Here is a 13,651-nt window from a genome sequence, read left to right as displayed (position 1 = left end):
TATTAAGTGTTTTGAAAGTAAATAGGGAAAGGCTAAGATGCATGACTAATAGCTAAGCCTGCTGAATGCTGAAACTGGTTATCAAAAGCTACCAAGACTTTGCCCTTCCTCTGCATTGAGACAATTGGTAATGAGGGAGTTCTCCAATGGCCTATTCTCTAGCCTCAAGGAGGCCTGGGATACAGAATCCTCCAGGGAAGGTAACAGTTTATCCTTTTCCACAAACACAGAATGCCTATTTATAAATGTGTAAACTGCGTTTTATTAGAAACATAAATCCAAGTCAATGCTGAAAGCTCTAAGAGAACAGATGGACTTTTTTTCATGCAGCATTAAAGAAAGTGTTCAAATCCAGCTATACTTTTTGTTGCACTTACTAAAAAAAAAAAGGGGGGGGGGAATGAACAAAAATGAAAGATCCTCTCCTTCATACAAATGTGTGAAATTAGAATAAAAACTATTTTGCTGGTGTGTGTGTTTATGTGTGTGTGTGTGTGGGGGGGGGGAATGCCATTTTAACTGAATGAAATTGTCCTAACAGAGGAAACTAATCAGCCATCTACGAAGCTAATTTCTTAAAAGCATCACTCATTCTAGAAATTATTTTTCAACAATCCAGATGTTATGATTTCATTCTTCTAAGAAAAGGAACTCTTCATACAATAGCCATCTGACAGTCGAAATGCAAGTCTTTACCAAAATAAACAAACATGGCTAATTTTTTAGGCCTGGCAACATGTTAAAATATCAGTGCGATTAGCCAGTAAATCCCATTTTAAGAAGCCTTTTTATGACTACGGACTTCTGCCACTTTACAAATGTATTCCTCTAAGCCCACTAATTCAGTTAGCCTTTTCAATCCATTGTATTATTCCAAGGCCAGCTTCATTTTGCATTAAATCCACTGCAGAAAGCTAAATTGAACGCAAAAAATCAGACTTGATCCAAGCTTCTCTTTGTTCAAAGATAGAGACTGAAAGCCCTCTGCTGCTGCTCCTGCTTCTGCACACTTTCATCACCAATTTATCGGAACCGACAGTGTAAAGGAAAAAGCAATGAAAGTCATTGTTTTGAGACTTCAAAGCATCTCTGTATCTGGGGAAGGAAATCCTTTCACTCAGCAGGGCATACACCCCCAGTCTGCAGGTGGGTGAAAAGTTATACAAGTGGACTGTACTCACAGCCATCCAAATCTTTTCCCTAAGGAGTAATAGCTATGACTAATGAAGACAATAAGCTGAGTAGATGCACCAACAAATCTATCAAAGCCTATGTATATAGAGAGAATTTCCTGCCACTGACAAATATTATGACAAAATGGCTCAACTACCCAAGATACAAATGCAGTTTCTATAATCGACGTGTTAAAATCATTTACGCAAAAGTTTAATTAAAGATACCACTAAAGCAAGAAGAAAGAGTAATTCTTAAAGTTACTTAAATAGGTCCCAAAAGAGCTCCACCCCACATTAATGAATTAGCTTAAAAAGGAAGAGGATAAAATAAGCAACTTTAGAGTTGAAATAGTACGTTTTTGAGGGTAATAACTTTATTTAGGCCAAGTTAATATTACAAAACTCTGCCAGCTTAATATTGCTAACTTTCAGTTAGCCAAGTAACATATATTTCAGTACTTTTTATACAGCCAATACAATGAATTTCAATTGAAATAAAATATTACCAAAATATATTATTTCATAGCATAATAGCCAAATGAAGCCATTACTAGTTAAAAAAACAGGTGCAATTATCAGAGAAATATCTGTCAATACATAGGCAAAATATAATTCAAATCTCTTTATGTGGCTACAAAAAGTGGTTTTACAGTACTGTAAACTTTGAAGAACTTATTAAAAAAATGGTGATTCTTCACTATTAAATGCAAATCAGAATCCAAAATGCACAGGCATTATGGGGAAAGGATTAATTTTTTTTTGTTAAACTTACCATAAACATTGGCTCAGTGTTATCAGAAACTGATTTTGGAGCTGTGCTGGTAAATGAATTTGCCACCTGTGGCTGAGCGTCTAGGAGTTTCTTCAGCTTCAGATCCATCAACTTGCTGTTCTGCTCAGCTACATATATGAAGCCCACATCACAATGCAGGCAGCAAGAGAGAGAGAGAGGGAGAAAGATAGAGATGCATTTAAATGCAGTTACTATAATAATGCATCTATTTAAAAAATAGTATTTGCATTGCTCTTGTTGTAATCTTTAAATTGCAACTGATATGGAAATCAAATACAGAACTGAGAACTTAAAGAGATGCTACAACAAATGTATTGCGGAGGTGATTAAAAAGAAAAACTGAATCCTAACAATACATTTTAAAAATGGATTCTTTGTGGGGGTTTTCTTGCCTTCATTCCTTTGCAGCTCAGTTATTTTAAGGCTCATGGTGTGTTATGACCAATAATTAATATATTTAGATAAATGAAATCCAATTGATTTTCCCTGAATTTATTTAGAAGTAAAATTATTTAGGGCCAAAGATGTCTAATTAATTTTATCAATATGGCTGGTAAACTCTTTTTCCTAGAATATGCACTTACATAATGTATATTTTTATTTTATATTTAAACATTAACTCTAAATATATTTTCTTTCAATTAATTTCTGCAGAACTCAGAACTTGGTGGACAAATCGTATTTCAGAAGCACATATTGATAAGTTATTTAAGAAATAACCTAACTGGTATAAAATTTGATCCATGTATATATTCATTATTTTGGTGTCCTGAAATATGAAACAGCCATTTGCATGAAGGTATCCAATACTAAAGGACATAGCTTTTTCTAAATATTACTCAGAGAACAGTTGTAGCATAACAAAAATCTCTAATTTATATTATAAAATTTAGAAATGTATCTTGGCATGTCCTCGTCCTCTCCAGTTTGGCTTGAAAGTTGAAAATGTTATTATGCTATCTGTTTATTCATAGTACTGTTCTCACTCTAATCTATTTCTCTGTAACCTGGTGCCCTCCAGACTAACATTTTCATTGGAAATGATGGGAATTGTAGTCCAGCATTTCTGAAGAGCACAGAACTCAAGAAGGTTGTCCCGATCAATTATTTAAGGAAGATGGCAGCTTCAACCTCAGTCATATTGCTTATAGAAATATTGCTTAATTATTGGCAAAGTGTAGTAATGACAATCAAGTTCAGCCTTGCCATGTTGGAATTGGTGAGAGACAAACACTCCTATTTATGTACGGTATAGCAGTATTTCTCAAACTTGGCAAGTTTAAGATGAGTGAACTTCAACTCCCACATTTCCCCAACTAGTATGGGGAAAAACACTACAGTATAATATTATATGAAGAATGTATACTAAACAAACTCCATGTTTTTTCAAATGAAACATTATAAATAATTAAACTGAAGACCTTCCCTTAACAAAATTACTACTCATATATTAAATGATTTTAAGAGGTGAGAAATAGGAACTACTGTGCTAAGTGAATGAATGTTTCCAGTTTAAATCTTGCCATAACTGAACTTATTTATAGATTCATATCTAATTTTTCAGCTAAAATAATAGCTGAAGGCCATTTATAGAGCTTCCAATGGACAAAATATTTTAATAGTCTTATCTCATTTGTCCTTGACTGGTGTGACTTTATTTTTACTTGACAGGTCAGAAACTGTAATGGGTGTAATGGTTTGTCAGGGTCTGCTTGATCCAGAGTTTGAACTCAGTCTTCTAACTATATAGGTAATAGCTATATTCATTTATCCATTAACACTATATGAAAAAGTGAGAATAACGGCTCTCACTATATACTGTAGGTTATAGTAAGGTAGGCCACTGTGAACCAAAGAAGATATAATGCTGAAAGATCTTGATCATTTCTCCTGCCATTTTTAGCACTTTTAATAGCAGCTGCAGTGGAGTAGGGAGAGGAAAATCAGATTAAAACCATGGCACTGAGGATATGTGTGTGAATCCTTTCAACTTGAGTTGCTTATCCAATGTCTTCCTCCCCCTCCAGTGCTGCAGCCATAATCCAATCGCCCAGCTTTCAGAAAGTGAGGATCTGATTACAGCTCCCTTGATATCCTGTCTAGTTATATCATTGTAACATTCAAAGTTCAAACAGCAAAATATGCTCCTTATTTTAGAAATATAAAAGACTGAAACCCTTCATTGAAGACCTTCCCTTAACAAAATTACTACTCATATATTAAATGATTTTAAGAGGTGAGAAATAGGGGCTACTGTGTTAAGTGAATCTGAATGTTTCCAGTTTAAATCTTGCCATAACTGAACTCTTTTCGTGGCCTTTAGGCAATCAAACTGAATGAGCTTCAACTTTTCTTCTGCTATTAAGAGTTCTAAGAATTATGATAAAAACACTCTGAATATGCTAAAGGGCCAGATATCAATGAAATAAAAGAAAACGTCTTCACTCTACAAAAACAAATGGAAGGACATGAAGATGATTATAAGGAAAGAACTTATACCTTCTGTCACAAATTTCCTGAATTCTTGAACATCCCTCCTAGCCTCCATCCAGCAAAAGAAGCCCTTTGTGAGGAACTCAGTACCTGGCTTTTTACTACAAATATTCTAGAAAAATTAAATATCAAGTTCTGGTTTACAGCAAACTCAATAGTCTGACAGAAATCCAGAAAAAAACCCCAATCTTCAATGCTACCTCTCTCTCTTTCTTTGCTAAGCTGTATTTGTTAATTGCTAAAAGGTTTTCCCTTCAAGAAAGTGTTTCTTCCACTATAACCCGAATGCAGAAGAACCTGTTTTCAGACCAAATTGCAGTGAATACTGCTTAGAAAGGGGAAAATGTATATTGAATATTATTGCCAAAAAGAAGGGGGAATAAAGAAAAGACCAACAACATTACAGAAGGTCTGTATATGTTGGGAGCTTGTGTGATATTGTAGTGCACTTTGTAGTCCAGAAGGAAAACCTGTCTTTTGTAGATTCAATTTGAAGAAGTTTTAAAATAGATTGCCAGTATTACCTTCAGAGAGATTTACCTTCAGAGTTATTAATAACAAACATTGTTTGTTTGTTTTTTATTTCAATTCAGAGGCTGCCTCATTCCAGAGTGATTCTAGGAAGATTATAAATTAAAAAAATAAAAGAAACTAGGCATAATAAGGAAAAGGGAAGGCAGAACTAAAAACTCCACAAAAATCTAAACAGAAAAACAAACAAAAGCAAACAAAAACAAATTAACTGCCATTCCATAATCAGGCCATAGCAGAATGTGGAAAGTCAAAAGAAAGGCAGCATATATGTTAGACTTAAATGTTATTTAAGTTTCATTCATTTTTTTTCTCCAATCATGGTCACTTTGGAGCTCATTAATTAGAGTCTTCCTTTTCACTGCAATTGGCTTCAAGTTTATAGTTTTAGATTATGATCTGCCTCAATTTAAATCATTTGTATCAGTGCCTTTCTAACAGTGTTTTTGAAATGCTAGAAAATATTATATTTGTTTACAATGGGCAATAAGTTTTGAACTTGTATTTGCTGCTGTTAACATGAATATACTTGACTGGGACAAAAACATTGCTATGTGATCATAGGAATTTTGTAACTGCACCTTTATTGCACCCTTTGTACATTCATTTGTCATTTTTCTGTCCACATTTCCTCATTTTTCTTTCAATAATCAAATTCCTGGACCCATGTTTTATGACACACCTATCTTGTTGAAATTAATACTCAAAATCCAGTTAGACATATAGTAATTCCAAATAAATATGCAAAGGACTGCTAAGATAGCCTTCAAGTATAATTGTTTTTACTTGAAATTCACAAAACATTTATAGCCTTTTGGTAATAACCAAAACTAGTCTATCAAGAAATGTTTGCTGATTCCCATTAAATTTACATTCAGTACTGATAATTAACAACTGCGTTTCAAAAAAATAAAAAATCAATCCTTAATTGATAGTTAATTGTAACGCTGTTAAAAATGTCTGAGAGGGCTTTGATGAAAATCAAATGAATCCAAGCAAAAATAATACCAAGCTAACAAATTACATGGTACTGACAGTTAAATTAAAGTTAGTCATGGAAATTAGCCGTGTAGTTGAATTACCATTGGAATCAAGCTCATTTTCTAAGTTAGTATGTTGATCTTCACCACTAGAAATAATGTATTCAGGAATCTCCTCATTAGAAACTATCACAATGTTATCACTCCGATCCTCATCTGTAAGAACATGCCGTAATAAGGTTAGTGAATTTTTGTTTTGTACATGCATCAATTCAATGAAAACATTAGTATTTTAGAGTTAGTTGAGCATATTAATCAGTTAGTTGAGCACATTAATCAGTTGAGCACAGAAAGAAAAAAGTTAGTGAAATGTAACAATTGGTTGAGAGAGAAAAAACATATGCTTTATTTAAATTATATTACAGGTAGTTCTCAACTTACAGTAATTCATTTAGTGATGGTTCAAAGTTACAGCGGCACTGAAAAAAGTGACTTATGACCATTTTTCATAGTTACAACTTTTCCAGCATCCCCATAATCATGTGACCAAAATTCAGATGGTTGGCAACTGGTTCATATTTATGACGGTTACAGTGCCCCGGGATCATGTGATCTCTTTTGCGACCTTCTGACAAGCAAAATTAATGGGGAAGCCAGATTCACTTAACAACTGTGTTACTAACTTATCAACTGCAGTGATTCACTTAACAACTGAGAGACGAAAGGCCGCAAAATGGGGCAAAATTCACTTAACAAATGTGTCACTTAACAACAGAAATTTTGGGTTCAATTGTGGTAGTATGTCGAGGACTACCTGTAAATGCACAGTATTTATAAGCACTACTATATATAAATGCTATTTGTTACTGTTCTGCAAAACCTCTGAAAAAGATGCTTTGCAGTAACTGGAACATGTAGAAAGCACTTCTTTTGAATGTCCTATTATGTTGTTTGGTAACTTGCTAAACTGTGAGACAATATGTCAAATTTAAATTTAATTTTCATCCAACTGAAATGTAATGTTTCATATGCTTGCTGAAATGTAAATATTTCAGAAAACTTAGTCCCACACTGCACCAAAGCAGATATTCTTCTCCTCTAAATGCAAATCTTACATATACCCATTTTAACAAAACACAGAAAATTCCAATTACCACAATCTAAAGATCTAGCATGATTGAATATGGGTACCAAATCTGAAGGAAAAAAGGGAAATCTCAGAGAAACATTTGAAACAATAAAAAAGAAATTTAAAAACCAGAATTAATAATTACAAAAAGAAGAAAAAGAAAAAATAGGGCATAAAGCAATAAAATAACAGGAAGTTTGCAACTGCTATAAAAATTAAAGTTCACTATTTTATTAAATAATAGATTGTATAGAACTGAATACACTGTAGAATTTTCAAGAAAATTAAAAAAAAATCTAGTGAATTCTGAACAAGATGCTAATCTCACCACTATCATTACTCCAAGGATAAATGAAAGTAATCATATAAAATGGGAAAAAAACAAAAAAGAGGGGGGGAAAGAAAAAGTAAATAAAAAATTATTAGAAAACTATTTGAATTCAAATTTCTTACCAAAAGTTCTCAACCAAAAGCATTACCAATGACAGAAATAAAAAGACAGAATGGACTAGAACAGTGGTTCTCAACCTTTTTAATGCCGTGACCCCCAACCGGTCGTAAGTTGAGGACTACTCAACTGGTGCAGCACCATTTGCAGAATGGGACTTTTGGCAGGCTCAGCAGGGCAGAGACAGCCTGGACAATTCCTATTGGCTTTTGAAAGCAATAGAATTAGACTCTATTCAAGAGAGTCTATTCTATTGGCTTTCAAAAGCCAATAGAATAAAAGGGAATAGCACAGCTAAGGAAAAGGAGAAAAAAAATGGTGGACTGCGTTGTTTGGCAACCCCAGTGAAATGTCGTTCGACCCCAAATGGGGTCCCGACTCACAGGTTGAGAACCACTGGACTAGATACAACTACTGTTTCCCTGTAAACAAGACCCGGTATTATTATTATTATTTGCCTCCAAAAGAGGCACCAAGTCTTATTTTTTGGGGGGGTGTCTTTTCCATGGTCTCACCTCATGGTGGGGGCACCGACAGCAACACCCAGCCAGCCCACTTCTTCTGGGCTACTCGGCACCGCTTGCGCATGTCACCCCTGGCCTGCATTTTGCCATCAGAGGCCTTTCAGAAAGGCTTCTGCAGCCGAGAACTGAGCTACAGATTCAATCTGTAGCTCATGTGAGTCAATCCAAAGCTCCATTCTCAGCTGCAGAGGCATTTCCTGAAGGCCTCTAACAGTGAAATGGAGGCGGGGCAGGCAACATGCACGAGCGGCAGTGAGTGGATGCAGAAGAAGTGGGCCAGCAAGAAGGAAGGTATATTAGGTGTGTTTACTGTCTTGAGTTATTTATAAAATAATAAAGGCAGGATAAAAAAAAAACTAAGAAAAAAAAGAAGCAACCCATTCTTACTTTCAGAATTACTGTACAGAACAACGAGGATAATGAAATAAAAATTTAAGTATAGAACAACAAGTATCAGGACAGACTAAGAACCCCTCTCGTAGTCTGTGGGAAGAATAAAATTTACCTTCTTTTCTCTTCCAGATGTAAACTTCACCTCCTGTCTACAAGTAAGTTTTATAGCTTCATTTAAAGAATCTGCTATTAATTAATATAGCGATCCATACTCAAAGAGCTGCTGCTTCTTACTTATAGAGAAGATAGACTTAATAATTTAAAAGACTGCTTCCATGGTACAGAAGCCACACATGAACACAGAACAGTCAGTAGAGCAAAACTGGGTCAAGGTTTGCACCACTTGATTTTTCAGTCAACTATTATGAGTATAGCAATATTCAGAATTATCCCTGACTAATTGGGAATATGAATCCTTAAAACTAAAATACTGTTCCAAAGGCAATAAGCCACACATGAAATCACAAGTACACATATACTCTGCTTTATGTTTCTTACTGCCATTTTTGTGGTCTATGTAGTCGACTGTCCCAAAACAATACACAATTTGTCAAGATGGAAAAAACATACTGATTTCAGTCTGTTGGTAAAATTGTGAAGTGACTCTCTTGCATAATTCCTGAATCATAACTCTAGTCTCACTAGCTCAGAAAATAGTTATTGATCTTATTGACATAATTATGACTTCCTGGTTGGTTTCTTTCCGGTGTTTATATTTAGGGCAGGAAGAGTGTAAGATCACCTTCTGCTGTCTCTGGACCAATGGATGGGTCAGAGCATGACTCATATCTATATAAACTTTATTAAATAATTATTTAATGAATAAAAACAAAACAAGAATAAAAACAATACATTACAGCATGAGCCATATTTATGATAAATACAAGAGGCCAGTTTGGCAGATAAAATGAACAAATTCCATAAGCTCTTAAGATAGTGAATAGAAAATTATCTTAATAATAAATATAACTTCAAAGTTTGAAGTATCCTTGATTGTCTATGTTCAACTATCATGCTCTAAACCCATGAAAAACATCTGGAGTGAGAAATGTAATGACTGTGACAAAATGTGAAGAATGAACATAATTTAAAGATGATCATTTTTTTCTTAGGAGAACCTCTTCTTATATAGAAAAAAATGAAGCCTACTGGACTAGTAAAATAATACTTAATGTTTGGGATTAGACCCTTCTAGGTATATTCCAATTTTTTCAGTTTCCAGCAAATTACTCCATCAGAACTGATTGTGTCTTGGAACACTGGTTGGTGCTGATACTAGGAACCTGAATCTGAGTTTTGAACCAGTAACCTAAATGCTATTGAATACTCCTTTCTAAATGATTAATTGTGCAAGCTTCTTTTAAATTGTCTTGAAGTAATTGCATACCAAGGTTGTTGATACAAGGAATGGCTTCTCAAATATAATTATGTTTCATAGCATAAGATTTTCTCAGGTTTTAATCTGTGGTAATCACCATTCTGCTTTCCAGAAGATTACATTTTTATGTGAAAAAAGGGCTCTATAGCTTCAGTAACTCTGAAAAAATAGCAGATAAAATTGCTACTAGGGTCAAATCTGTGCCTCCATGAACTCTGAGACACCTTCCTGGAGTTGAATCAAAGAACTGCACAGCCCTAATATCAACCATAGTGTGTATCAAATGAATTTCAGCTTTATACAAGTATACATTTTTACTGCAGTAAAAATAGAATTTTATATAAATTGTAACAAGGGCTAGATTCAAATGTAGAAAGCATGTAAATGTATATTCAGCATCAAGGCATCACCAGACAAACAATACCAGATAGACAATATTGACATAATAAATTCAACTATGTAACAGGAAAGAAAAGATAGAGAAAGCCTATCTAGTCAGCCAGTACATTTTCAGGTGCAGATTGTGGAAAGGAATATGAATTTTCAGTATTAAATGTATAACTTTAACTTAGAAAATTAAAGGCAGTAAGTGTGTCAGCAAGATTTAACCTGGAGGGTATATATAAGATCAATGTAAGGAACAAATTCAGTATACTTAATTTGTAAGAAAGAGAACCTGGGGAACTACAGCAAGAGATAAGAAACATTGTGAAAACTGAAGCAGAAAAACATATTCCCAAAATTTCAAAGGAAAAGGGATCCAAGCAGCTTTCAAAACAAGCTATCACGATAGCCAAGGAAAGATGAAGATGAAAGCAACAAGAATGGACAACAGACAAAAGCAAACTTTATCAACTAAGAAAAGACAAAGGAAGATGTTAACAAATAGAGGAAAATGATAAGAAAATGAGGGATGGTTTTCAGGAAATGGCACAACTCCTAGTAAAATATACAGCTAAAGTAGAATTACTTAAGGTTAACCATTGAAGAGATCTAATAGAGGCAGTGAGATTCACAGAAGATAGATTAAACTGAAATCTTTTACAGACAGGATAATGGATTGATAAAAAATATTTATAGAAAGAATATATAACAACCATGTCCACTAAAAAGAAATATGAGAGCAATAGACCAGCTGTCAAATAGGAAAGCATTAGTACAGATGAAATATCCGCTGAACTATTTAGAGCAGTGTTTCCCAAACTTGACAATTTTAAGGCATGAGGACTTCAACTCCCAGAATTCCACAGCCAGCAACGCTGAATGTGGAATTCTGGGAGTTGAAGTCCACATGCCTTAAAATGGTCAAGTTTGGGAAACACTGATTTAGAGCTTCAGGAGGAGAAAGGGAAAGGATCAGTGAGGAACAGTCTGGCAAAAGGAATGTTGCGCTGCCACAACAGAAATCTTGCCCATTTTGTATTGTGATGTCATGCACACCCCCAAAAGAGGTGGAGCTTGTAGTGCAACAACGAAATGATGGTTTTTTGTCATTATGATAAAGGAGGCAACTTCTATGGCTATAAGCATATTATATGGAAGAATACTAGATGGCCCAGAGTCCAAAAAGTATGTCAGTGTATTTGTCTTTGTGTTCTGTTAAAACAGAGATCTTCAAGAGAATGTGAAAACTTTGGTTTTTACTTTAATAATTATAGCAAGCCCTTTAATTGTGTAAAACAGTTCAGAATGTAGAATATATTAATATAAAATGGATGTGTCAGAACATTTGATTACTTTTCTGTGGAGTCTTTGCGAAAAAAAAAGAAGAACCTGTTATAAAGACTGAGTTTGTAGAAACAGAATGAGTCAGAATTGGCCAGAGAGTGAGATGAGGTAAGGGAGATGAGTTTGAAAGAAATAATATAGACTTTGTTGCATAGGCCAGAGGGGCTAAAACATTTTTAAAGTCCAGTACATTCAGATAACATTTGGAAGAGGCTCATTTAGGCACCTTCCTAATTATTGACCTATAAGAAGAAGGTACAGCACAGTCAGCCTTGCAAGATTCTATTATTACAGCCAATGTGAATAAAAGTAATTTTAGCTATCCCTTGGAGTAATTTCATGGTCTAGTCTATTTAGTAGAGCTGATAGATGAGGACTTGTTCTGAAAATCTATTAAAGGATTAGCATGTTTGCAAGAGATGACAGACAGAATCAAAACTATAGATTAAGACACTAACAATCTGAGATATGCAGATGATCCCACTCCATTAGCTGAAAACAAAGTAAACCTCACAGAATTCATTATGAAAACACAAAAGGCAAAACAAAAAATCAAAGGTGATTTTAAATATTAAAAAGATAAAAATAATGTCCATGGTCATCTTAATAATTTTACAGTTTTCAGTAAAGAAGTGAAGGTGGTAGCTTTATTTATTGGGCCTAAGAACAGGTGATGATGGGTAATGACCCAGAGGAAAAGAAGAGATTTATTTTAGGGTAAATATCCAGACAATGAAAAACATAAACCAGATTGCACGGGGGGGTGGGGTGGGGGGGAAAGAATTTCATATTACAGCAAAGATCAAAATAGTAGCAATGTTTCCTCCAATGATAATATATGCATTGTGACAACTAAACATTAAGAAAGTATGAGAAAAAGACAATTGGCTTCAAGTTATGGATTTGCAAAATACCTTAGAGTATTTTGAACCAATCAGTCAACCCCAGACAAAAAAAGGACTGACTGCTCCTCTGAGGTGATGATCAGCAAGTACAGATTCAGTATTTCTGGCCTGCTGATGGAAATGAGGCTAGGCTATTAAAAATGACTATATTTGGCAGGGTTATGGAAAATAGAACTGAAAGATAAGCTATAAACAGAATGTTCATATTTAAGCAGAACATTGGAATGATCACAGAACAGCAATATAATTTTGCTGGGAAGAGATCAAAATGGTGACATTTCTTCCATACAGTTACCAGGAACTGGGCTTCATTCAGTGGTAATTAAAAGATAGTAAGCCTCAATTTACAACTAAGAGGAAGAAGGGCTAATTAACTGCAATATTAATTGGAGCAGGGTGATTTCTAGTCAATAGCATAAAAGGATTTAATGTTTTTGAGATTATGTAATTTTTCCTTGTTATTATGAGAAATGATAGAAGCCAAGATGTCACTTATTCCAGCACATAGTTGGTTTGTATAGGAGCTAAGCGACTATCTCTCCTGGAATTATAAATAAAATCTCCAGATTCTACAGGAAACTACTGAAATATACTTAGACATGAGAACTGAAGAGTAAGATGTGTCATGTTGGCAATTTGAAGAGCTCCTGTGCAGAAAATGGATCAAGCTTCTTTTGCTGGGGGGGGGGTTCTGATGTCCATGTGTAAGAGATACTGAGGTAGTGGATGCTTGCAATGGGCAGGGGATTAGACTAGATCAGTGGTTCTCACCTTTTTAATGTCGCGACCCCCAACCGGTCGTAAGTCGAGGACTACCCAACCGGTCGTAAGTCAAGGACTACCCAACCGGTTGTAAGTCAAGGACTTTCCCTGCTCGGGAGCGCCGCGCATGTGTGGTGCTGCCCCCTGTGCCGGCCGAGGCGTAGCTGGCAAGCGGCAGAGACGGCGCAGGCCGACCACTAGCTGGGCCACCAGCTGGCCCAGCCCAAGGGAGGTAAGGCACCCGCCGGGCCCCACACGTGCCAGCAACCCTCCCTGCGCCCGCCGGCCTCCCACCTCCCACCCCTGGCCCTCTTTTACTTACATTTTTAGTAGTTGCTCAGCAGGGAGGGGTGGAAACTTCCAGACAGCTCGCCTTCGCTGCAGACAACTTGCAGCACCGTTTGCAGAATGG

The 13,651-nt window shown here is 35.4% G+C and overlaps 1 protein-coding gene across 8 annotated transcripts in view; it reads right to left on the bottom strand.

Annotated features, from left to right (window-relative positions):
• EHBP1 (EH domain binding protein 1) overlaps positions 1 to 13,651 on the bottom strand; it is a 305,392-nt gene that overhangs the window by 69,942 nt on the left and 221,799 nt on the right. For 6 of the 8 annotated variants that reach the window (XM_039342992.1, XM_039342996.1, XM_039342991.1 and 3 more), the window contains 2 exons: positions 6,075 to 6,188; positions 1,948 to 2,075 (listed from right to left, as the gene is read on the bottom strand). In XM_039342992.1, the coding sequence (XP_039198926.1) occupies positions 1,948 to 2,075; positions 6,075 to 6,188 (242 nt within the window). The remainder of the gene's footprint in view (positions 1 to 1,947; positions 2,076 to 6,074; positions 6,189 to 13,651) is intronic. The other 2 variants (XM_039342994.1, XM_039342995.1) reach the window with 1 other exon arrangement.

Source organism: Crotalus tigris, unplaced genomic scaffold (assembly GCF_016545835.1).
Source record: "Crotalus tigris isolate CLP2741 ecotype Arizona unplaced genomic scaffold, ASM1654583v1 scf7180000017831.1706817, whole genome shotgun sequence".
Taxonomy (NCBI): domain Eukaryota; kingdom Metazoa; phylum Chordata; class Lepidosauria; order Squamata; family Viperidae; genus Crotalus; species Crotalus tigris.
The sequence above is the reverse complement of the archived record's forward strand: the minus strand, read 5'-3'. Positions and strand labels throughout refer to the sequence as shown.